This window comes from Gekko japonicus, unplaced genomic scaffold (assembly GCF_001447785.1).
Source record: "Gekko japonicus isolate JY-2015 unplaced genomic scaffold, Gekko_japonicus_V1.1 scaffold63, whole genome shotgun sequence".
Classification (NCBI taxonomy): domain Eukaryota; kingdom Metazoa; phylum Chordata; class Lepidosauria; order Squamata; family Gekkonidae; genus Gekko; species Gekko japonicus.
The window spans coordinates 1,379,869-1,406,402 of record NW_015168654.1 but is presented as its reverse complement, the minus strand read 5'-3'; the positions used below and the strand labels follow the sequence as shown (position 1 = coordinate 1,406,402).

The following is a 26,534-nucleotide window of genomic DNA, read 5'->3' as shown; positions in this document are numbered from 1 at the left end:
CCCCCAGCATCTATTGCGGAGACAGCTCCCGAAGTACGAATTTGCAAGGAAGAGAGCTAACGGAGGGTGCCTTTGGGCTGCAGCCACATGAACCCCAAAGCAGACCTGCAAAGGGCAGCCCCCTCCCCCGCAAATCCGAATTCAGCCGCAAGCGCACGTTCATATCAGGGAAGGCGAATGGCTGCAAACGCTAGCGCTCCCAGCGACAAATGTCCACCCTGGTACTCTCCACCCCACCCCGGCAAGAGGAGTTTGGGGGCGGCTGCAAAAATACAAACGAATCCAGTGGCCACGCACAAAACACAAATGGGGAAGGGAGACGACTCTCGAACGTCATGCAAAGCTTGGGAAGGGATTGGTGGTGGGCGCGACACGCACCGTCAGGGCTGGTGAGGGCGCCCCCCCATCTCTAGAACTGGGGCTGCTGGAGTCACATGCTTGCGCCACAGCAAACCATCTGCAAAGGTTCGCGGGCTCCATTACCCCCGCCAAAATACTGCTCCCTCAGCGACTACTTGGCCTCTACTTGGCACCCCTTTCGCCACCCAGAAGAGAAGAAATTCAAAATTCAGCCCCCCCCCCCCAATACACGCACATCCACGTAGTCACAGCTCTCCTCCTGGAAACTACTTTCTTGAAGTCTTTGCTTCCCACCCTCCCAGTTCCGAGGGGCCTAAGTTGGTGAGGGGAATCTCCTTTACCATGCGTACTGGACTAGGAGCTTTAGCAGCAAAGTCCACAGCTTGCAAACAACCCAACCAAACAGGTCATGTTTTTAAATACAGCACAAGCACTACCCAATACGTGACTGCAACATCTGCACAACCACATTCTATACAAAGCTCACAACTGTATATTGTCGAAGGCTTTCATGGCCGGAGTTCATTAGTTGTTGTGGGTTTTCCAGGCTGTGGTCTTGGCATGGCAGGTTCTACAATGCCAAGACCACAGCCATACAGCCCAGAAAATCTACAACAACTAACTCACAATTGTAGCTGAAACTCTGGAGAGGGGGCAGTAGCACACTTTCTCAGCATCAAATTATAGTGTTTCGTTTGCTGTGAGAATTCCCAAACACATTCGGCTTGTGGGTCCTCACCAAAAGTGCACAGCTATCATATTGAAAGCATGCCCCAGATATAATGAAAACCACAGCTGATCATGACTAGCTTTTATCCAGTTGATCTCCATGGATTTGAACCATGGTCTGGAATTTTTCTAGTTTTTTAGGCATACAGCCCACAAACTCCCCCTGCTTTCTTAACACCCCCCGCCCCCCGCTAATGTTATTTCTGGCACTCCCTCCTCCAAAAACCCATCAGGCACCAACACTGTCTTCCTTCAAACCTTGGCTCAAAACCGACTTCCCCTGCGAAGACTTGACCCCTCCAACTGCTACGAAGTCTGTGCAACTGAGTTTCCTCTTGTACACCCCTTTCCTGTTTGAAATCTTAAGATTGTAAATTCCCTTTTCACTGGTGTTCCCGTATAAAATGCTACATGCACCAATGACACAAGATGAAATATCACCAAGAGAATTCGTTATCCGGGCTGTCATCCCCCACCCCCCCACCCCGGCCAAGGATCCTAGTGAAGGCTCCCTGTTGGCTGGGCATGGGTCATATCCTTCATAAGCACAGCACGTCAGACTACTCATGAGCACAGGGACTGGCAGGTAAACAGTAGTGACAACACTTCCTAGCACTCTAACCTTACAGGAAGTGCAAGGAATTGAGTCTCCTCAGAGGCATGGTGCTGTGTTTACGCACCCACAGCTTGCTCCAGATGAAGGTGGGTTTTAGCTCCGGCCTAGCTGAACGCCCACTATGGAGACAAACTGGCTCTGAAGTCCACAATACAGATGTTAAACTTGTTGCTCTTAAAGGTTGAAATGTTGGTTAATACACGGTGGTGATATGTGTTATGAATGTACTGTTAAATATATTGTTCAAAATAAAAAACACTTATTAAAAAAAAACTCTACACCTCTTCTCAAGGAACTATGGAAGTTACTACCTGTGTAATTTCTCAGTAATCATATTTTTAATTTGCAAAGCACCTTACAACCTCTCATTGGTTTCCCCGACATCAGCCTTGTGCATTACATCACAAGGGTTCCCTCTTCATAGCTGAGCTGTTAAGAGTGCAGTGGGCCATCCAAGATCAAGCCAATGAATCCATGGGAGAGGCGGAGCTAAAACCAAGCCCAGTCTCCCACCACTGGACCTCAAAGCAAAAAAAAAAGAACAACACACCAAACATACACATGCTGTTCTTGATGTGCACAGTGAAGTCTGCAGCAAGTGCCTCTGGATTCTCACAGGACTCAGTTTCAGAAACCTTTAATGGCATAAAAACACAGTACTCTCCTTCCCAAGTATCCTTGAGATCAAGAAAACCACATCCGTTAGTTTTGAACTGCAGCAAAGGCAGGACCTCTGAGGAGGTCAAATTTTGTCAATATGCAGGCACTCATTCGGTAACCGGATTGTGGTTTTGGCAAGCTTTATGTGATACTGGAAATCACTGAGTGGGGCTAAGGGGGTAAGAAACCACACGGCTGGGTTGATCCAACAGATCCTCCTCACTCATATGCTCATCCTGGCCAGATCTGGAGTGCAGCAGATCTCTTCAGTGCAAAAGGCCTCTAAAGCCTCAACTCTTGTCAACCAGGCCAGCATAAAAGGGCACCTGAATCAATAATGAGCACATTTGCACATACCTATATGTGTATGTATGTAACAGCGTTCCGTGCGCCTTGGTGTTTAGTCATGCCAGCCACATGACCACGGAAATGTCTTCGGACAGCGCTGGCTCTTCGGCTTTGAAACGGAGATGAGCACCGCAACCCTAGAGTCGGATTCGACTGGCTTTCGAGCAAGGGAAGCTTTACCTTTTTATATGTGTGCTACATATATGTGTGCTACATATACATCATGCTTGGAAGAGGGGAAAAGCAAACATTCCAGAAATCACAAAAGAGTGTCAAGTAAGAAAGCATGCAAGCTTGCTCCATCCAACCTGTCTTTCTGTCTGGGTAGCTCTCTGTCAAGTATGCAGCCCCCCCCCCTGCCAAGCCAGCCTTTCCCTCCCTCCCAATCATATTTTGCCTACGGAGGTGAACCTCATGAAGGCTCTCTGTCTCCTTCCCTTCTCCCTGCAGGGGGAATCGGTTACAACTTGCTCGTCTCGTTCCACAGTATTGGGGAAATCCCTACACATAACATTAAAGCCAACCCAAAGTGAAGGGGAAGGGGACACTTGCTTCACTTGTTTGCCATTTCCCATGTCTGGAGTTAACAGTGAGGATGGGGTGGCCAGTCCTCATCCCGACTTTTCGCTTGCAGGGTCCCCAGCACCAGGATATAGGGAGCACTATATGTGCGGCAGTGATGCTCTGTATTCTTGGTGCTGGGGAGGGGGGTTACAGTGGGAGGCCTTCTGGAGTTCTGGCCCCACGGGTGGACCTCCTGATGGCACCTTGTTTTTGGCCACTGTGTGACACAGTGTTGGACTGGATTGGCCATTGGCCTGATCCAACATGGCTTTCTCTCATGTTCTTACCACTACCTCCTGGCACCTGCTGCATGAAATGGAGACCAGATACCTCAATTTCCTTACAAAATCGCATATGGTCAGCGAAAGCTGAACACAGAACTCCAACAGGCACCATGAGCAGCAGTGGTAAGTGGATGGGGAAGGAAGAGAGGCTGGCCAGCCAGGGAGGCACAACAAGCCAACGGGATGCCTACTGTCATTGTATGTGTGTGTGCCATCAAGTCACTGCTGACTTTTGGTGAAAAAGACTTTAAGAGGTGGTTTGCCACTGCCTGTCTCTGTGCCACAACCTTGGTATTCCTTGGAGGTCTCCCATCCAAGTACTAGCCAGGGCCGACCCTGCTTCGCTCCTGACAGCTGACGAGATCAGGCTAGCACGGGCTATCCGTGTGAGGGCCTACTGCCATTATTCTCCACTCTAGGCTATGTCAGCCTCCTCAAAGCTTCCCATCTTTACCAGGGAGGCACCAAGACTGGAGAGTCAATACGTTACGTCATGGAGTGGCTGCATGTTTAGAAAAAACTGTAGCGAGCAGGAACCAGAGCACAGCAAACTCTTCCTTCATATGAACAATCCTTGCAATTTCCAGAGCCCCCCTCAACTGCCTTTCTAAGTCCTGGTTTGGTCCCCTGCCAGGCTGAGCTACATCCCCAAAACAGGGTTTATGTTCTTATGGAAGAAATAGTGCATCTTCTCCTTGCCAAAAGACAGGACCACCTGGACACCAGTTGTAATAGTCAGATGGTGACTCCATGTTTTATTATAATTCCAAGGTACCAAAATCTGCAGCAGTTCCAGGCCAGGTTTTACTTATGGATCCCTCTAGACCAGATCTGGGCAAGGTGCTATGAAGGACTCTGGTGGGCCTCATTTTCCTTTGTTTCACACTCCTTTGTTCTGAATAAATCTATACAGTTTAAGCCAACAGCACAACCTTCAGTAAATTCCTGAGTGACAGCACCTCACACTAGCCTCCTCTCCCCAGTCCACATCAGCCCAGCCACAGGATGTGCCACAAGGAGAAAGCAGGTACTGAGAGCCAGCATGGCAAAATGGTTAGATGAATCGGGACCGGGAAGATTCTGGTTCAAATTCCCACTGGCCATCAGACTTTCTGGGTGATTCTAGGTGAGTCATTCTCCTTTAGTTTAACCTACTTCAGGATTGTTGTGGGGATAAAATGTAAGGGGAGGTATCTGTACACCACCCTGTACTCCTCGGAAGAAGGGTGGTATAAAAATGTACCAAAAGTAAGACTCTACAAGAGGAAGCAGATGAGCAAAAAAAAAGCACAACTTGTGCAAGGAAGCCAAGCCACGTGCTGCTGAAGAAGGCAAAATGAACAAAAAATAGGTCCCACAGGTCAATCTGGCAGGGTGGAATATTGCTTCCTGATCCCAAACATACAGGTGGATCAAGCCAGGCTTCTGATCATGAATAAAACTCATCCTCCTAGTTTTCCCATGAAAATTTTATCTGGCCTGCACCCAGTCTCCTGAGCCCGATGCATTGCATAAATGCCACATCCACCAACCTATGCTAGGGAGAAACCTTCCTGAACTACGTAATTCACCAAGTGAGATACCAGAAATCACAAATCCCTTCACAGATGAAGGACCTGTGAGCAATTTTCTTCTCACAACTGCTGCTGCTGGTGGTGGTGGTGGTGGAAAGTGCCATCAAGCTGCAGCCAATTTACGGTAACCCCTCAATGGGGTTTCCAAGGCAACAGACAATCAGAGGTGGTTTGCCACTGCCTGCCTCTGAGTAGCGACCCTGGACTTCCTTGGAGGTCTCCCATCTAAATACCAGCCAGGGCAGACCCTGCTTAACTTCCAAGATTAAATCAGGCTAGCGTGGGCCATCCAGGTCAAGGCTCTCACAACTATTCCAAGACAGTGCAGGATTAGAATCGAGGTACCTAACTTTACCTCACTTTGAGCGGTCTCCTCCAATGTTCCCTCTAAGCTCTGGAGTCTTGTGAGCAAAAATTCTACTTTGTGAGCTGCTGGCATTAAAGTTGTGACTGAGTTAGCAATTTGGCTACTGCATAAATTAGTCTGCTCTTGGAGCCCTCCTTCCTGAGCGAGAACACAAATGTGTGAGCCAGAGGCTAAAAAACCGTGAGCTAGCTCACACTAACTCAGCTTAGAGGGAACACTGGTCTCCTCTATTCCAGTGGTCTGTCTGGCTATATCCCATAGATACTTGTGTTCAGTGGCTATGCTCGCACTGTGGAATAAGCCTGCCAGACACGATATGGAAAGCTCCTATGCTAAGAACATAAGAGAAGCCATGTTGGATCAGGCCAATGGCCCATCCAGTCACACAGCGGCCAAAAATCAGGTGCCATCAGGAGGTCCACCAGCAGGTCTAGAACTCCAGAAGGAAACCTCTTCCATTCAGTAAAAGGTGCAAAGCAGAAATAACTAATGAATGTCTCTGGCAGCTGGTAGTGACAATGTTGCAGTTTTAACTGGATACACGCATTTAGTTATGTTTTTTTAACTGCATACATCTAGATTTTGTAAGTGGCTTTGGCTGCTGTGGAAAGGTGGGATGTAAATATTTTAAACGAAGGCGAAAGCTTTGTTTGTATATCAGCTTTAAAACTGTTAATGCCTGATGTCTATCCCTTTTATGATTTTGGCAGCTTTCATCATTACCCAAGAACAAGGTCTGCAGAGACGGCAACTGGTACAGTCCCTCCTCTGTACTACTTCAGACTAGCCGTGGGCTGTCACGTGTCTGGATGTAGTTCTATGTCAAAACACTCTGCACACAGAAAGCTGACACATCAGGGAAAAGAGCTGTTAGCTTAGCTTGAGGAAGTTTTCTAAACAGACTGAATTCTTCACTGTGGGTAAGCATTCAAATGTGGCCTTGCCAGATGCAGCCTAAAGTGGTACAGTTTAAGGGGGGGAAATACACCGCATGCCATTTCCCTGAGTCAGTTCTGAAATCGCTCATCAGCCTACTGTCCTGTCTTCCCCCTGCCCAATTTACAGAGCAGTACTTATTTACTCCATTTGTAGTCCCCCTTTCTTATTGAAACTTGAGGCATATTACATAATTTCAAAAGCATAATTTTAAAAGCACGAGGCTGAACTTGCTGCATTTTTGTTCACAAATGTTAATGCGTCATTCCTACAATCATTCTGCTTATACCTGCTCCAGCATGAATGCTTATTCTTTTTCTTTAAAAAGAAAAATAGGGGTGACCTAAACTGGGTACAGATCTTCAAAGAGGGCTTCAGACTGCCTTTGGGGGAAGGAGAATACCAATTCCACTGGGAGGGGCCATGGCTCAGTAGCAGAGCATCTGCTTTTGTTTGCAGAAGACTCCAGGTTCAATCACGGGCAACTCCAGTTAAAAAGATCCCAGGAAGCAAAGCCCTTTCTTTGCTGGAGGCTGTGGAGAGTGGCTACCAAGGTCTCACTTGGTATAAATTGGCTTCATACGTTCACCTGACCACTATCAGATCCAGATGGGCTGCTTATTCCCAGCCAATGCGTCTGGTCACGTCTTTGGCTGGTACTGCAGCCCAAGGAGCCTGCCTTGTTCTTCCTGCTCAAGCGGGGAAGAGAGACACCTCCCTCAAGCACCAGCCCCACTCCCTCTGAACAGCAGCCTCCCCTCCACTGACGAGCCCAGAATGGCCGCTGGGTATCTGTCACCCTGCCTATAGCGAGTGCAAAGGGGAGGGCAGGCCGCTCTGAGTGGTACTTAATGCGGAGACATCTCAGCCTCTCTGGGAAACCTGTTGTGCCACCTTGACGAGGGCCTCCATTGCACGTATAGGTATCCTTGCCCCACCAGAGGATGTGGCTGATGCATGGGGGAGGGCTCGTTTATTTGTACACAACAGGCAGGCACCTCCCTGGCCCCTGCCTTCTGCTTCCTCACTCGATGATGCCCCTGGCAAGTGGCTGCCAGGCAGAGCTATAAATAGCCCAAGCTGAGAGTGAGGGGACCTGTTGCTAGGGAGACACAGCGGTGAGACAGCATGGAAGAGCATGGACAGGGAAGGAAGCACATTGGGAGGGGGGCAGTGGCACGATGCTGTAATGAGAGTCTGCCCTTGCCACAGGGCATTTCTGTGGCTGGCATCTCCCCCTCCCCCCTTTGCGGTAAACAGAAATCCCTCCTCAATGTAAACAGATCTACCTAATACCTGTGAGAGATTCACCACCACCCTCCACACAAGGGAGGAATAATCACACAAGTTGTCATGTGGGAGGGGGGAACGCTGCTCACATCCCTGTGGGGGATTCCTCGGTTTTCTTCTGCAGCAGTTTCTGCAAGGAGGGGCTGCGGGTTCTTCACTCGCTGCCTGAATCGCTCTGTCTCCCGCTCCAACCCAGCATCCTCATTTTGGCATGGCAGTCTCCCCTCCCCTCGGGCTTTGGCTGGCAGGGCTCCAGCAGCTGCAGCTTCTCCTAACCCCACCGCTGGCCCTCCCCTGTAGCAAAACTAGTACCAGCCTGACTGCATGAGTGAGTCAGTGCGGTGTAGCAGCCAGGGCGCTGGCCTTGGATCAGGATGCCCGGATTAAAAACTGGCTACAGTCTACCAATATGGGAAAGGGGGGGGGGGAATCCATACAAGTGATTTTGAAGGGAGACAGGATGATAAATGTGACAGACAGAGCGCCCCCCCAGTTGAGTAATGCTTGGTGCAACACTATTTTCAGAGACCCCACCAGCACCAGCACAGCAATGGATTCCAGCATTGGCACTGCAGGGGACACAATGCAATCACTTGCTGCCAGAGCTCGCACGCTGTCCATGACCACCACAGATTCACAGCCCACCCCCACATGAGTCTGACCCCTCCCCTTATCAAAACACACACTGGATCATTTGAGACCTGTCCGATGAGTTTGGTATAACACCATATGGCCTCCTTTCCCTGAATTCCAATACTGAAACATCACCTTGTCCAACACTGGACATGGTAACCAAGAGATACCAGCAGTTCAATCCAGCACATGAAAACCCCACTAGCTCCCCATTCACTTACTCCACATCTTGGGGGGTAGGCAGGCCTCGCACGTACCTCTTCCTTTACCTCTCTGCTCTCTGACACTGGTACAGACACAACCTGCTACAACCACAAAGGCTTTGTCCCTGGACGTTCTGGGCTTTTTAGGATGGCTTCCAATCCTGTATAGCACCCTCCCATCTCTTTTTCCTCCTCCTTATGGCTGGTGCCTGGAACAAAGCAGATTAGATCTCCCTGCCCAGCCCAATGGTATTGGCCGCTACTGCTACTGGTAACAAAATGAGCAGAAAGCAGAGGGCTGCATACTGATGTGTGAAGTGAGCGGGCTTGTGTTGTTTGCAAATTCACACTCGCACTGTGTGTGCTCATCTAGTTTTGCTAGTGCAGAAGCCCCACCAAGAGGTGCAGCGTGCCCATTAAGGACATACAGTGCCTCTTAAATTCGCACCTGCACTGGGCCGAGAAGGGTGGTGCCAAGTACAATTGGCCAGCAAGCTGAACCAGAAGAGCATCAGCCAACAAAACAAGTGGCAAGGGGAAAAGAAAACACTAGTGCCATTTCTTATTGCATCAGCCCTGTATATTTGTCTTCAGGGATTTGCAGAACTAAAGAAGGCTAAACAATTTATACAAAGTAGGGCTGCCAACCATTTAAAGATTTTTTTAAAAAATCAATTAACTATCCAGCTTTTTACTGATTAATCAATCCATTCAATTTAAATACATTTGCAAATGGCAGAACCTCAAGGTAATGGCCTTTCTGAGGATCCTGCAGGAAGGGGGCAGTTTCCACTACATTTCAAAATGCGGCATCATTGGTCTTACAAGAACCCACCAAAGCCAAAGTCTACCCAAACAACCATCGAGACTTCTGTGTTGTAGGAGACCCAGATTTGAAAGAGACGTCAATGCATCAGACCGAAGGATGTTCTGCTTCCACAAAGACTAGCCGGACGCTTCCACAAAGCCCATAAGCAGGGCATGGAAGCAACAGCCAGTCCATCCGTCTTCCAGCAACTGGTACTCGGAGGTATACTGCCTCTGAACGTGGAGGCTCCATTGAGTTATTATGACAGCCATCAATAAACCTGTTCTTCTTTGCTAATACTTTCTGTAAAGCTACCTAAACTACAAGCCTTCAGAACATCTTGCTTTGTTGAACTCTGTAATCAGCAGCATACAAAGCCACGTTATACTGAGTCAGACCCACTGGGCTATCTACTCTGATATAGCCTCATCTGTTTTCCAGGGTCAGCAAGCAGAGGGAGTGAGGACTTTCTCAACTGTACTATCTAGGAAATTAATCTGAGACATTCTGCCTGCATCACAGGCACTGCGCCACTATCTATGGCTCTTCCCAGTTATATAGTAACTTTCTACCTTTGGATATAAACAGGAAGGAAGAGTCACTCTTGTGTCTTTAATCAGATCTGTCACAGTGAAAGGAAGAGTACCCTTTTCCAAAATCCTAAGAAGAATCTTTTTTTACTTGGAGAGCCGGTGATGTGGGTGGGTGGGAAGGAGTTGAGGGGACTAATTTTACCTTTCAGTAGCTGAACACACAAACTCAACTAATTTATTAAAGGCTGCAGTTCCAACAAGCAGCGACTAGAATCCCCTGAGTTGTACCTAAGACATGCTGAAGCAGCAGAATACAATAATGGCCACAGAAATCAGCTTCCTAAAAAGCTTGGCTTTCACTGAAAAGGAAAAAAAAAAACAGTTTCTAGATCTTATGGCTCCCAAGATGTTTCCATAAGTATGTGGGCACTGCCTGGCGAAGTCCCAGAAGCCAGTAAACTTGTGGGATAAAATTTAGAGAGGCCAGGGCTCCAAGGTCCTATATAGTCCTTTGTCCCTCCCCATTTACAAATTAAATTATACAAAACAGTAAAAATGCCAGTATAAATTATGCAAAACAAAGTAGTATATGAATGTTAATTTGCATGATTTATGCACATTGCAGAATGAAATAGTTATCTTGTTGCAGAATGCAGAGTGCATCCAGCCCTGGTTAGATCTCTTCACAAAGACTGTGACGATGAGGAATCTGTCTTGCTAAATATATGTGCAATTTGGGTGGGAACTGGGGCGGGGAAGGTCTACAGGCGGCACAACACAGGCACAACCAGTGGCGTCGAATTGCTCAGGGTGCCATGTAGCCAATGAGCATTTGTGCCATGGAAAAAGAGCCTTGGAATAAATCAAGTGCAGGTCTGAGTACATGAAAGAGAGAGGGGGAGAAGAAAGAGAGAGGATACGAGGTTGGCGGGGAGGGGCAGAGTTTTCATGCATGCCCAGGTAAGAGGCCTTGTAAGCAACAGGTTACCTCCGTACCCACCCGCCCCCCATGGTTTCCAAAATCACATCATACAGAAGCAAAGCAGATATATGGTTGCGCTTGAGTGTATGCAGGTGTGCATGAGCAAGTACAACTCTATGGCAGCGGGCACACACATGGGAGGGTGTGAATGCATGTTTGTGTGTGTGCGCACCCACACGCCCAGCACACAAGCCCCGGTATGAAGGCCACATGAGAGACAAGCCTCCCCCCAAAACCCCAAAGGTGTGCCACGAACCTTGTCAAGCTGAGCTGCCGGTGGGTTATCAGTCTGTGGGAGAAAGGTAAAGGAGAGGAGGGAGTTAGCACACACAGAGCCACAGCAAACGGGCACCTCAGACTCCGTCCACCACCTGTCCTGGGCCAGGTGCAGCAGGGCAAATTTGGGGAGCAGGGTAGGAGGGCATGGCTTCAGGGGAACACACTCATTCTGTTCAAGCAAGAGAGCCCTGAGCCAATCCATCTAAGATGGGGGTGTAACCTGGCATGGCACCACAGACCACAATTCCTGACCATCGTCCTCCTGAAGTTGGCCGAGACCAGCTCAGAGGACAAAAGGCTCTCACTCTGCAACCAGGAGGTAACCTGCAGCTGCCCCCCAAGCCTCAATCAAGGCATGCTGATTCAGAAGCCTCAACTCTGGACCGTGCTCCAGGTGGTCTCAGAAACACTTCTCCATCCCAGCATGCTGTGCAGCGGGTCATTTTATTCAGGGCACAGCAATGCATGCCGGAAGGAAAGGTCACCTTAGGAGAGTCTTCCTTTGACTCAGCACAAAGGCATTGATGAAATCAGCTCTGTCTAAATTTTACCACAAAGTTATATAGTCATAACAATTAAAGGGAACCGGGAGCAGGGAAGCAGTGAGCAAGGCGGGCAACCATACACTAATCATGGAAAGAACATTTTGGTACAGAGCCAGTATCCGACGCGACGTCTTTATGAACAACTGCCGAAGTCCATGATTTTCTTCTTGCGTTGCTTACTGGTGATCTACCCCTCCCACAATGTACTTGGTATGTTTTAAGTCATCTACAACACAGTGTGTGCAGAGGGGAGAGACGATTTAATTCTTCAGTAACTGCTAACTTGCATGAGCTGTGCACGCCCCACCACGGGTGTGCAAAATCAGAAAAAGGAGATTTGTTTAAAAGATTTATTTACCAAGATTTTTGAATAGCCAGACATGCATGTAATCAGAGTTTACTCTATTAGACTCCCCTATCAAGTCAGAGCAGTGGGGAAGACAATGCTGGGGGGGGTGAAAGGCAGATTGATACAGGGGTTAGAGTGCTGGGCCAGTATTAAAGTTCCGGCTGTGGGGAAAACTGACCGAGTGGGCTTGGTCAAATCAGTGGGCTGGACCCCACAGAAGATTTTCGTATGCACAACAGACCTCACAGAAGTGCAAAAATTAGTCCTCACTGTCTGCTTGTGCTACGTGGAAGTGACTGAATCCCCCACCGTATTTTCCACGTGTGCAAAGACATAGCACAAGATATTTATTCTGATGCTATTTCAAAAGCAAATTAAAACCATGCAAACAGTCTGTTGTATGCTTCATTGGTCCATATGCACAGTGCTGTTTGATTAAAAATTATACTGAGGCACGGGCTGCTGCAGCCCTTGTGGTACTCCTTGCACAACTGGAACTGCATTTAGTACGTTTCCCTTTCCGCTCACACATCGCTGGATGCAACCCACAGTGTCTTAGCTTAGCCTAAATCACAGGGTTGTTTAAAGGCTAAAATGGGATGATCTCCTGACTGCAGCCCAGAGCCCTTTGGAGGAAGGGAATGGCTCACATATGACAAAATAAAACAAACAGGAGTTGCAAAACACTTTCCCCACTGACCATGGTAACAAGGCTGATAGCTCTTTCACAACGCTCTTTTTAACATTGTCAGAGAGGGCACATTCTGACTGGAGATTAGGAAAATGACAACTAGCGGTCCTTGCTAGAATCAATCACATGAAACGACAAACAGGTACAGGAGATGGGTGACAAAGCAGAACAAAGGGTTGCGTTTGAAAGCTGCAGAGAAGAAACTGAGGGAGAAGAAAATCAAAGAATCGCATAACAGATTTAGGTTGGGGAACAACTGCTAACTGCTGGAGAACTAACAGTGTGTCGCAGCCTTCTGCAAAAAGAATTCTTAGAACCGAGCCACATAAATGCTTTGCCGCAGAACACAGTTTTGTCTGGTGCTTCTGAAAGTCACTTCCTGGGACCATGAAACATTTCCCCCGCCTCAAAAGAGACTTGCATACTTCTTTTCTCATTCTGATGTCATAATTGCAAATGGGAGAACTAGTCAGGAGTTCCAAACCACAAAGGGGGCTCTGAATTTTACTGCACTAATAGCAGACTACGATCTCTGCAGTGGGGGCTCCTGTTAATAAGTGGAGGTGACATGAGGTTCCCCAACCACCCCCAAACTCAACCAATACTGCTATGGAAAGATTTGGTGGCTTTTCAGAAGGGCCACAATGGAGCCAAAGACTATTTAAAAAAAAAGAAACAATGGCAAAAGAGAAGCCTGGATCTCTAAAGCTGCACTCTGAATTTCATAATGGACTGGTATATGCATTCCAAAACTGTATATCACTTGCATATTCTTTCTTTTCTTTTTTTTTAAGGGAGGAGACACAATCATTAAGGACCACAGATCAGTGGAACAGCAGCTGGTTCCGTGTGTCAGTCCCAGGTTCAGTTTCAAGTGGATGTAGCAAGACTGCATTAGGTCATTGCTTGAGTCCTAAAGAAGTCTGAGCCAGATGGACTAGTGGTCTGAGTGAGTACAAGGTAGCTTCACATATGGTTAGGGACTACACGCAATCAGAAATCTAGGGAAGAAGGTCTATGGTGGTATTCCTTTCATTACTCAGCGTGACTGTCTAATGGCATGAACGCCACAGCAGATAACCACTTAGGAAAATGGTCTATTGCCTTTGTGATCGGAGGCTACAGATGTCGAGGATGAGACTTTAATTTCCCCACCGCACCCACACCCAAACCCACAGTGACTGTCTGGAAGGAGATGTAGCAACTTAAAGAGTTTCCTGAAGCTTTTTTTGGTGGACGTTTTTAGGTTTCTCGGGTGTTGTGCACCCACCCACACAACTCCTAATTAACAACAAGCTGCTTTGGTGTGAAAGGGGAGGGGGATTTGCTGACCAAGGAAATAAGCTGTTGTAGCTAAGGAAAGGGGCTTAGATGTGGGAAGCCTGGGTTTAAATCTCCATTCAGCCATGAAGCTTCCTTTTTTGGGGGGGGGGGGTATTTCTGCATGAGCGTGTGTGTGTGTGTGTGTGTGTGTGTGTGTGTGTGTGCGCGTGCGCCCCTGCCTGGAAGTCATGGCAACCTCTGGCAACTCCTAGTGGGGCATGGAGGATGTTCAGAAAAGTGGCTTGATAGCCTGCCTCTGCCTCCCAACCTTGTTATTCTTTGGAGGTCTCTCATCCAAATACTTGCCAGGGTTGGCCCTGCTTAGCTTCTTCTAAGATCTGACAAGATTGGGCTTACCTGGGCTATCCAGGTGAGGGCCAGCCATGAAGCTTCCTTGATAACCCTGGGAGTGTCAATTCTCAGTTTAACTGCTCCAGAGAATAACTGCTCAGGGAATGATAGTAATTGTACAAAAATAGGATAACATAGCCCCCTCCCCTCAGTATTGGCCAAGCAAGTTCATGTAGGACAGGAATATAACTGGTCTTTCTATGTGTCATTCCAATTTTCGTATCTGTGCTGCCGAAGTGAGCGCCGGAATATCTACTGGTCCTTAAGCCTGATACTTTGGAAGCACCTAAATTCTGATTTGCAGGAAGATGGAAACTGACAACAAGCCACAGAATTCCTCTGAGATCTACCACACTAGTAGGACACCTGTAAGCTCCCCCCTTCTTAAGGACTAAAAGCAGTTTCAGGATGACAAGATGGGGTTTAGATCAGGAGAACGGTACTGTTTAAAATCCCCCCCCCCGCCGCCAATCGTCATCTGTAACATCTGCTCCTGACTGGTTTTCGCATTAAAAAATGCACAAGAAATCTGATCATGTGTCGTCGTCCCCCCCCCCAGTCAAGTCTAAGTTTGCCCCATGAGTGTGTGCCTGAAATGCTATATTAATGCTATCTCTAAACTCACAGCCATAAAAATTTGGATTCTGAAAACAGATTAAATTATACTTTTCTGTATAAACTGATTTAGTCACATCCCTTTTGATTACAAAATCTCCCTCTGGATTCCCCCCCCCCCCCCCCCATTGCTTCACCATGATTAGAAAAGTACACCAGGGTGGAGGGGGACCAGATGTGAGGGCAGAGGGAATGAAACTGAGAGGAAGACAGGAGAATTGTGTCCTGCGCTGAATGCAGATGCTTCATCTTCAGCCTAGAAACTCCCCCCCAAAACCTGTTCCCACAATTCTAAATTTTTAACAGAAACCGCTCACAGCCTTCAGATTTTTCTTGAGTTAAACATTTTGTTTATTTCAAATTTTCTAAATGTGCAACACTATAAAAATAGAACTTAGAAAATTAAAATCTTACCAGACATGAAAAAGGAATGTCAACAGTGCTTGGATTCTGTGCTCCACAGTATACTCTGGCATACCCATTCTTATCGGTAACCTCAGCCACCCAGAGGGTCCCTTTATAAAAACTCATGCTCAGCTCAAACACACCTCACCCTCTGCATCTCACTAATGCCTACAGAAAAAAGCCAGCTCTTCTCTCAAATATGCTGTGGAATCCGGCAGCACTTTCTAGGTCTGCCTTTAGTCCCTTCTACACTCCCCAAACAACAGCAACCCACAAGGCCTTTCTGGCCTCCACTGGAAATTTAGCAGATTCACCCCCATAAAATGGTTTGCATGTGTTTGGCCTAGGCATCAGGGTGAAAGAACAAATGAGCAAAGGAAAACAAGTGATGGGCAAAATGCCAGCATGGGAGGATGGGCACAAGTGAGGCAAGGGCGTGAAGAGCTGGAGTGATGGCTGATATGTGTTGTTATTTTCATCCCAGTTACCCTTACCCATGCTAGAATTTAGTAAAAACTTTATATTTTAATCACACATGGACTCTCAGTCTGAATTATTTTACTCTGGCTCTGCTGGACTATCTTATCTCTGCTAAATACCATTTTTTCAATATCTCACTATCACCCAACAAAGGTTATGGGTGCCCAGATCGCTTCAGCTGCGCAAGATAGCTAAGCAGAGTGCAGCAGCCAGACTCGGAGTCAAGAAAAATCATGTGTGCTGGAGTTTTCTAAAACAGAATTTTTATCTTAACTCGCATTGGATTTATGAAATTCAGACAACATCCTGTTTTCTTCATGAACTTGTGGGACCAGACTAGACGCCTGTGTTTCCATGACGGAGAAAGCCTGTACTGTTTGATCTGAGTTCGTCTTCTTCCGTGCCGAGTGAAAGAAAGAAGGAAAGGGGGTGAGATCGATCCTGGCTGTTTCCTACTGAAAAGCTTAATCCCGTGCTCACAAAAGATCACCCGTTGCCCCCATCCCTCTCAAGTTTTGGTAATGTATAAAAGGAGAAATAATTATGTCTGCAGCTAAGAATCTTGCTTATTTCAATATGCCCACCTTAGACTCAACTAATTTCTCTTCGTAGAAGAGATCAGTAAAGAATGCCCTTCAAGCTCATGGAGCTCTTTCTGTGCTCACTGACGATCCTCCTGAAGCAGGGGCCCCTCTTGAAAACTACAGAGGGCATGATGGATTTGGAATGTCTTTAAATATGGGAACTGTTAATGCTAAAGAAAATCAGGAACTTTTAGAGTGCACATCCACGAAACAAATGAAGCTTGAGCAAACTTATGCTTCGAAAAATTATGCTAATTACTTGTTCCTTTATCAAAGATTAATAAATGCAAAAATGAGAAATGGTGAATCACTACTTAAACATTTGAATTATGTCATGGATGCCTATAATGCAATGAAATTTATGGAAGGTGCACCAGGGGAAAAAGCGTTGCTGTGATTCTTGCTTCTTTGACCAGAGAATATTCACATGAAGTGGCTGTTTTAAAGGGAACAAAAGACTTAAAACTGGAATATGTGTTAGCATATCTAAAAGATGAAGGACATAGGCGGGAAATGTCTCAGAGTGCAAATGACTTGTCTGTACTAAGCGTAAAGCCTGATTATAAAAGGGTTAAAGCCAAAACAGTTATAAAATGCCACAGCTGTGGAAAATTTGGGCATATGGCAAGACATTGTAGATCAAAGACTTTACCAGAACAAAGAGATTGCGCCAAATCTTACCGCTCTGAAACCAGACCCCCTAAGGGGCGTGGCCAAGGAAAGGCAAGCGGTCACTTTGAGAAACGAGGTGTGTTTGTTATCAGAGACAAACAGCAAAGAGCTGATGTTGAAAAGCAGAACAGTAACATGAAAGCTTTGACACTAAGAGGAATGATGAGCAAAATGACTCATTTTTACTAGATAGCGGTAGCGCATATCATATAGTAAACTCAGACAAATGGTTTACTGATTTGGACAGAGAAAAGAAGCCTGCTCTACAAGGGGCAGAAGGCAATAATCTCTCTGTAGAGGGCTGTGGTTCAGTTAAACTATATGCCTTGAACGATTGCAATGAGATAGTGGAAATCACACTCAGAAAATGTGTTCTAATTTCCCAAGCCATAAATAATCTCATATCCACAAAGAGAATCATGCAAAATGGTCTTAATATTAATCTCAGACCAAGCCATGGAAACATTTGGAGTGAACATAAGAACATAAGAGATGCCAATGTTGGATCAGGCGAAAGGCCCATCTAGTCCAACACTCTGTCACACAGTGGCCAAAAATACCAGGTGCCATCAGGAGGTCCACCAGTGGGGCCAGGACATTAGAAGCCCTCCCACTGTTGGCCCCCCCAAGCACCAAGAAGACAGAGCATCACTTGCCCCAGAGCCCCTATCTATACCTTGTGGCTAATAGCCACTGATGGACCTCTGCTCCATATGCCTATCTAATTCCCTTTTGAAGCCGTCCATGCTTGTAGCCGCCACCACTTCCTGTGGCAGTGAATTCCATGTGTTAATCACTCTTTGGGTGAAGAAGTACTTCCTTTTATCCGTTCTAACCCGACCGCTCTGCAGTTTCATGGAGTGCCCACGAGTTCTTGTATTGTGAGAAAGGGAGAAAAGTACCTCTTTCTCTACCTGCTCTTTCCCATGCATAATCTTATAAACCTCAATCATGTCACCCCTCAGTCGTCATTTCTCCAAGCTAAAGAGCCCTAAGCGCCTTAACCGTTCCTCATAGGGAAAGTGTTCCAACCCTTTTATCATTCGAGTTGCCCTTTTCTGCACTTTTTCCAAAGCTATAATATCCTTTTTAAGGTGTGGTGACCAGAATTGCACACAGTATTCCAAATGAGGTCTCACCATTGATTTATATAGGGGCATTATTATATTGGCTGATCTGTTTTCAATACCCTTCCTAATAATCCCCAGCATAGCATTGGCCTTCTTTATTGCAGTCACACACTGTCTCGACATTTTCAGTGAGTTATCCACTACAACTCCAAGATCTCTCTCTTGATCAGTCTCTGCCAGTTCAGACCCCATCAACGTGTATTTATAGTTAGGATTTTTGGCTCCAATGTGCATCACCTTGCACTTGGCCACATTGAACCCCATTTGCCATGTTGACGCCCACTCGCCCATCCTTGACAGATCCCCTTGGAGTGCCTCACAATCCTCACTGGTTTTCACCACCCTGAACAACTTTGTATCATCCGCAAATTTAGCCACTTCACTGCTTACTCCCATCTCCAAATCATTAATGAACAAGTTAAAAAGCAGTGGACCAAGTACTGATCCCTGCGGTACCCCACTGCTTACCACCCTCCACTGAGAAAATTGCCCACCTACACTCACTCTCTGTTTTCTATGAACTAGCCAGTTTTTGATCCATAAAAGGACTTGTCCTTCTATCCCATGATTTTTGAGCTTACTTAGGAGCCTTTGATGAGGAACTTTATCAAAAGCTTTCTGGAAGTCAAGGTAAATAATATCTATTGGATCCCCCTTGTCCACATGTTTGTTCACCCCCTCAAAGAACACTAACAGGTTAGTGAGACAAGATCTTCCCTTACAGAAACCGTGCTGAGTCTGCCTCAATAGGTTTTGTTCATCTATGTGCCTACTAATTCTTTCCTTAATAATGGTTTCCACCAATTTACCCGGTATCGACGTCAGACTGACTGGCCTGTAATTTCCCGGATCTCCTCTGGAACCCTTTTTAAAGATGGGAGTGACATTAGCTACCTTCCAATCCTCAGGAATGGAGGCAGATTTTAAGGAAAGATTACATATCTTTGTCAGGAGATCTACAAGTTCACATTTGAGTTCATGTGATGTCATGAGAAATGGCTGTGATATTTGCCTAAAGTCTAAAGCCACAGCTCCCTCTTATAAAAATAGAGCTCATGACCCCAATACTAAGTTTCTAGAGTGCGTGTACTCTGATTTGGTTGGTCCAATAAAGGAATCTGCTGGTGGCAACAAGTATTTTGTCAGTTTTCTGGAAGGAAAATCCAGTTATGTCTATACCTACCTGCTTAGGAGCAAAGATGAGGTGCTTGACAAGTTTAAATGCTATGTTGCTGCTGTTAAAAACAAATTTGGCAAAGCGCCAGACATGCTGAATCTCATAAATCCAATGTGAGTTAAGATAAAAATTCTGTTTTAGAAAACTCCAGCACACATGGTTTTTCTTGACTCCGAGTCTGGCTGCTGCACTCGAAGATGACCATAGTGATTGGCCAAGTTCATAAGGGAGTAGTCTGTCCTTCAGGTATGTTGGTCCCTGTTGGGTGATAGTGAGATATTGAAAAAATGGTATTTAGCAGAGATGAGATAGTCCAGCAGAGCCAGAGTAAAATAATTCAGACTGAGAGTCCATGTGTGATTAAAATATAAAGTTTTTACTAAATTCTAGCATGGGAAGGGTAACTGGGATGAAAATAACAACAGAGCTAAATTGGCTACATCCTTACTCTACAAAGACAAAACTAGAAGAGAGACAGTATGGCTACTCTTCTTGTACGGGAAGAGAAGCCATAAAATGGTAATATACCTTGACACTTTAGTTCCAATCAAATTCCTAGATCAGGGAGAAAATTCCCGGGCTTTCTACATCTAAAGAACATTGGTTACATGAGAAACATGTGACTTCCTGTGAGTAACATAAACAAACATTTAACCCCAGATATACTGAGTGTTTTCAACTTGTAATACCCAACAATATGCAAAGACTGGAGCTGATCACTCCCCTGACGTACCAGAAGCTTGGATATTAGAAGGCAACCGAGGCAAAAGCTAAGGTGCCCATTTACTTCACAGCAGGGCCGTAGCTAAAGCCTTCCTGGTGGGGGAGCCCTGGAGAAAGTGAGGAGGCCGGAGTGTGTGTGCGCCGCGCGCACGCCGTACACACATCACCTGGAAGTGACCCCACTGCATGCCTCACTCCCACATACACGTCAGAAAAGGAACAACACGTGTACGTTCGTGCGGCTACTCCTATGCAATGCCCGTTTTACTCAGCAGCAATCCCCCATGCAGTCAAGGGAGTTTACTCCCAGGAAAGCCATGCATGGGATTGCCATCATATGGTCACAACCCCCCCCTAACGCAAGAAGTGCCACCCGGAGAAAAAGAAAGCCCCGGTGCCATTCCCACCCCGGGGCGGCAAGCGCACCCCTCTCTCTCCTTCCAAAGCGGCATAGCACCTGGAGAGATGGCGGGGGCGGGTGGGTGGAGATGGGGCGAAGCGTGGTTTCGCCCCTTCCATGCCTGCTTGTGGGCCCGCCGGCCGGCCGGGAATAGGCGGTGTGGGGGAGGCGGTGTTTTTCCCCTCGGCGGCTGCCGCCGCAGCAGTTTTTCTGGTCCAAGGCAGGACTCGCAGGAGCTGCCTGCCGCCACCGGAGCCCTCCCACACACGGCAGCAGCTCGGCGCAGCTGCGAGGGGCTGGCGAGAGCGTCTTTGCCGCTCCGAACGAGGCCGCCGCCGCCGGCCAGGCCAGGCCGCGGGGCTTGCCGCCGCCGCCGGGGAAGAGGGACCGCCGCTTTCCTCACGAGAAGGGCTCCCTCCCAGGCGCGGAGCGTGTGTGAGCCGGCCCAGGTGCCCTCCCCTCGCCCCCACCCGGGCTGACGCTGGATCTTGCCCGCCGTGCTTGGCCTCCCTCCGGGGCGGGGGCCCATCTGCTGCGGCTTATTAGCAGAGAGAGAGACGCGTCTTCTGGCACCTCCTCCTCACGCCCCAGACGCCGAAGAGGGCTGGGAACCTGCTGCCGCCGCGGCATGGAGAGGCTGGCAGGGAAGGACGCGCCGCGTGCTCCCCCCGACTGCAGGGGCCCCCGTTGCCGTTCCCCGCCGGGGGGTAGGAGGAGCAGAGGGTTGGGGGAGGGGCCCCACAAACCTTGCGGAGCTACGGGCCTGCTTCACAGTGAATGACGCCATTCCAGTTTTTGGCACAGATAGACAGCTCCAGCTCCAGCAGTCAATCCACCAAGAGTGTGGAGCGTGGGCCTGGGAAATTCAGGATACAAACCCTGCTCAGCCACAAAGCTCACAAGTCACTTGCTCTCAGATTCAGTTTCCCTGTCTTCAGAATGGAAGGCATGAGAGATCAGGTTTGGAAATTCCTTAATCACACTGTTGAGTTATGGGAATCCCTTTCCTATTGCCAGCACAGGGTGCAGATAGGGCAGGATTTAAGAAGCCCAAATTCTATGCAAAGGAAAGGTCAGTTCTGTAGCCTATATAAAATGATGGAAACCCGTAAGTATGTTGTTCTTTCACACAATTCCTTCTCTTAGTAACAGGAAAGGCAGCATATGGTACTGAAACCTCAATCCTGATAATCAGAAATCTTGCTAAACTACTCTCTTTCCCCAAAACAAACACCTGAGGCTAGAAACTTGCCTTTACATAGCATTGTTTCTATATTTTTTTCCCCCGGTGGCCAGGGAAAAAATGGGAAAACACAATACTATGTATAAGGAAAAAAGCAAAAATCTGGTATGGAAAAGCCCCTTCTGAGTGTTCCCAGAACATTTTCTGTGTTCCCAGCAGCATGCAAAGTTGTCCAAATGGGAAACACAAGAATCTGCTACTGTTGTAACTGACATAATCGACCAGATTCTTCCTCTGTGGCCTGCCTAGTCCAGCACTCTCAATCCCTACGGCAGCAGAGTGTTCCTGGGAGCTAAACATATTGCCTCCTACTTCCAACTGAGATCTAGCAGAAGCATTAGTCTACCTTTCCACAAGTACCCAGCAGCAGAGTTTGCCTTTTCCCACTACAGCCCTGTAGAAGCTTCCCCAAATCCTTGCTCTTGCCACCAAACACGATCTCTGCTGCACTGTACATGCAGCAATGTTCCAGCTGTCTGCCACCAGGGAGAGTCAGCCTACGGAAGCCTTATGTATGTTATGCATATGGACAGGGGTATACCGCTTTAACTGTCATGGCTTCCCCAACAGAATCCTAGGAATCGCAGTTCTGGCAAGATGCAGAGAATTCTCTGCACTTAAGACAACCACCCATATGACAATTCCCAGCATTCCTTGTGAAGCAAGAATGAATGCAAAGCCAGTTTTTTCAAGTCTGTGCCCCACTTTTCTGTTCAGCCTGGGTGGGCCATGGAGATGTTTGTCTTTCACAAAGAGCTGCAGAAAATGTTTGCAAAAGATTGTTAGCAAGCCAAACCAACCATTCAAAGCCACCAACTTGGGTCTCCTCAGAAAGGACTGAAGGCTTACTGGGGAGATGCAACAGCCTTCCTGCTGACAATCCTGGACAGAGGAAGAAGCCAAGAAGGTAGCGGCGGGGACAGCTAAGGATCCACCTGAGCCATCAAGGCCTGGATGGAGCCAGGTGAGAGGGCTCCCTTACAGCCTGCCCAGGTGAGAGGGCTCCCACACAGCCAGTGACGCTGATGCCGATGCGCTGCCTCACCTCCCTCTTCCACCTGGCCAACCACTCGTCCCGCTTCCTCTTGCTGATGTAGTATGGGTCCCCAGCCTGGAAGGTCAGACGCTGCATTGGCCTGGGGCGCAGGTTCGACTCACAACCAAGCCCTCCACGGAGGCGGCCTCGGGATCCCTGCATGCAGCGACAGACAGAGAGAGAGAGAGAAAGAGGGGAAAGTAAGGCACGGCTGGGAGATGGAGTTCAAAAGCAAAGCAGGCACTAGCATTATAACTAGCGATGTATGTATCACTTGACACCAGAAAGCCCCAACTTCCTGCATCATACTACAATTATACAAAAACCTGCACAATGGTTATACAAACAACTAATTTACTTTAGTCCATGGGGGGATTATATAAAGAATGCACCATCCCCAGCCACACAGAAGTTCCTACCCTGCATTTCTCCAGCTCAGACGTCCCCAGACACTGCATTTGAAGTTTCAGAATTGCACATACCACCATAAGGGCCAGAACCTTGTTTAAAACAAACTACAAAACCTCGGAAACCAAGGGCCTAAGTAAACAATACACAGTCCTTGGGTCAGGTCTGTGTCAGCTGTGAGTACTGTTAAAGATACGCTTCAGAGTTCCCTGCTGGGAATTCAGTTCCCAGATGAATAGGGCAGGGCTTGACAAATCCTAGGTGCCAAGGTGCCATGGCACCTAGACATTTCATTGTGACACCTGGTATTTTCCAGCAATGGTTTTATTGTAGCATCTTTCACCAGATCTCAATGGAAGTACAAAGGGTTGGATCCAACAATTTTTCTACTAGTGAGAAAGGGAGTAAGGGGTCTCCTTTGACCACCAAGAAGACCATGTTTGGGATGATGGGACTGCATGGACAAAAGCCAGGTGGAATGGGGCTGTAATAAGTAAGGGAATTTGGCAGAACTGAGTAGAAAATCTGTCTGGATACAACCTAAGGTTTGCATTAGAATTTTTTTTGTATTGTGTGTGGGTGCACAGGTGTGCCTGGAATTCACAGTTGACTTCTGGCAACCCCTAGTGGGGCTCAGATGTTTCAGAGAGGTGGCATATTATTGACTTCCTGTGCGTCCCGGTCCTGGTATTCCTTGGAGGTCTCCCTTCCAAGTACTTGCCAGGGTCAGCCCTGCTTAGCTTCCAAGATCTGATGAGACCGAGCTTGCCTGGGCTATCCAGATCAGGGAGAATATTTTGTTGTATAACAGAAAAATAAATATGCATGAAGTTTTGTCATTACTGGTTTACATGTAAACTTTACCCCATTCACAGGTGGTGACAAATTTATTTATTCAGTTCTCTTTAGTGCTTTCTATAGTGGTTCCAATATTCAATTAAATGGTGCTTTTTAAAGCAATAATGGAGCCATGAGAAATTGTGGAGAAGTGACGTTGGGTCAAAGATTAATTTTTTATTGTGGTGATGACAACCAGGGTTATTCCCATTTTATTTATATATATGCTAGCAGTAAAGCCCGTTGTGAAAGCAATACAACGGGATCTAGAAAGAGGCTCTGGGGCAGTGCTCTGGCTTTGAGCAAACAGTGTCAATTTGCTGTGGTGACCTCAGCAGGGTATAATGACAGAGTCCACTGTTTTCTCCAGAGGAACTGATCTCTGCAGAGCAGTTGTAATTGTGAGTAATCTGTAGCCCTCACCTGGAGATTGGCAGCAATTGTTACCCAGAACAAAATGGCTGGTTTGGAGGGTATAGTCTATGGCATTCTACCTGTCTGAGGTCCCACCCCTCTGCAAACCCCACCCTCTCCAGGCTCCACCCCTCAAATCCCCAGGAATTTGTCAGCATGTAGTTGGCAACTCCATCTCCTTCCCAGCTAGCCATCAACCTACCATTATCTGCCCCTTTGACTTCAGCTGACTTCTGCCCTCCCTTCTGCAGAGCAGTTGTAATACTGAGTGCTCTCCAGCCCTCACCTGGAGATTGGCAACAATGGTTCCCTATGTGGGACTGACTGGTTTGGAGGGTGGAGTCTATGGCAGTGTACCTGTCTGAGGTCCCACCCCTCCTCAAACCTCACCCTCTTCAGGCTCCATCCCTCAAGTCACCAGGAATTTCCCATCTGGAGTTGGCAACCCTATCAGGACTGGCCCCAATGTGTTTTCTCCCAAAGGCCAAAGTAGGTGACAGGACCAAGCTTAGTTGCCTACCAACAGGCACTGAGGGGAATGTAGGGTTGCCAGCTCTAAGGAGGGAAATACCTGGAGGTTTGGGGGGTGGATTCTGTAGAGGGCAACATTGGGCGGGGGGGGGCGGAAGGACTCAGCAGGTAGAATGTCATTGGGTCTACCCTCCAAAGCATCCATTTTCTCCAGGGGAACTGATCTCTGTCATCTGGAGATCAATTGTAACAGTGGGAGATCTCCAGGTCCCACCTGGAGATTGGCAACCCTAGGGGAAAGTCAGCTGCACAGCAGGGGGTTGAAGAGAATGGTTTGATGGCTGCTGGGCCAAGATTGGCAACAATAGTTCCCCAGGAGCCCCATCGTAAATGCACCAAACAATTCCTAAAGATTTTCCAAAACACTACTCTGTTTTGGGCTCCTGGGGAACTTTGAAGTAGCACCAAAGCTTTAAGATCTCTCCAGCTGTCACCTGGAGACTGGCAACAGCTTGTCTGGAGTGTGGGCAGCATGGCATTGTATCTGTCTGAGGTCCCCCTCTTCCTCCTCCTCCTCAGATCCCACCCTCAGCAGGCTTCATCCCTAAAATATCCTGGAAGTTTCCAACCTGGAGTTGGCAACCCTATGTCCTGGAGTTCGAACCTGGAGTTGGCAACCATCAGCCAACGTTTATCTGCCTGTCTGTCTTTACAACCCCCCCCCACACACACACACACAGCCTCTGCCTAGGGAGCAGCTGACATCATTCTCCTCCCCCAACTGAAAATTCCAACTGCCTTGCGGGGGGGGGTGAGTTTGAGGTGTGGAATGGAGTGTAGTCCAATCAGCTTCCATATGTAAATGACCTTGGAACGCTGGCCGGGACTGCACAAAGCAGCCAATGAACCCAGCCAGTGTCTTCCGAGTGGCAGTTTTTTCAGCCTAACACTAAAGGGGCCAATTTTAGAATTCTGGCACCCAAAACCCTTTTATAATATAGGAGAGATAAGTAACACAAAACGGTGTGCTGGGTTTTGAATTCTGCAGGACTCTTAGTTGGGCTGGATGTTTGATAAAGGAGGTGGGAGATGTTTCAGGCCATGATCTCGAGGCATCTTTCTGCATCTTGGGTAGAAAGAGACCCCAAAGCTGCTACCTGTCAGAGTAGACAGTACTGGGCTAGATCAGGGGTGACCAAACTTGCTTAACGTAAGAGCCACGTAGAATAAACGTCAGATGTCTGAGAGCTGCAAGACAAATATTCCACACACGTTTTTATTAACATTGAGACGGCCAAAAACAAAAACAAAAGGGGTAAAAACAGATATTGATAATGATATTTATTTGTCCAATGGTATTTGTTTGCTAATATTTTTTTTTCTAAGTGAAACAGAGAGAGGTGAAAAGAAAGAACGAAAGAGGGGGAAGAGAGAAAGAGAGAGAAACGAAGAAAGCAAGTACATGTGGAAATGAGGGCGAGGGAAGGAAGGGAGGGAGGGAGGGAGGGAGGGAG

At 47.5% G+C, this 26,534-nt stretch overlaps 1 protein-coding gene across 1 annotated transcript in view; it reads right to left on the bottom strand.

Moving 5' to 3' along the window:
• Window positions 1–26,534, bottom strand: part of DNMT3A (DNA (cytosine-5-)-methyltransferase 3 alpha) — a 108,211-nt gene that overhangs the window by 29,262 nt on the left and 52,415 nt on the right. The window contains exons 5-6 of the mRNA XM_015415137.1: window positions 22,900–23,046; window positions 11,144–11,176 (exon numbers count right to left, since the gene is read on the bottom strand). Coding sequence (XP_015270623.1) covers window positions 11,144–11,176; window positions 22,900–23,046 — 180 coding nt within the window. The remainder of the gene's footprint in view (window positions 1–11,143; window positions 11,177–22,899; window positions 23,047–26,534) is intronic.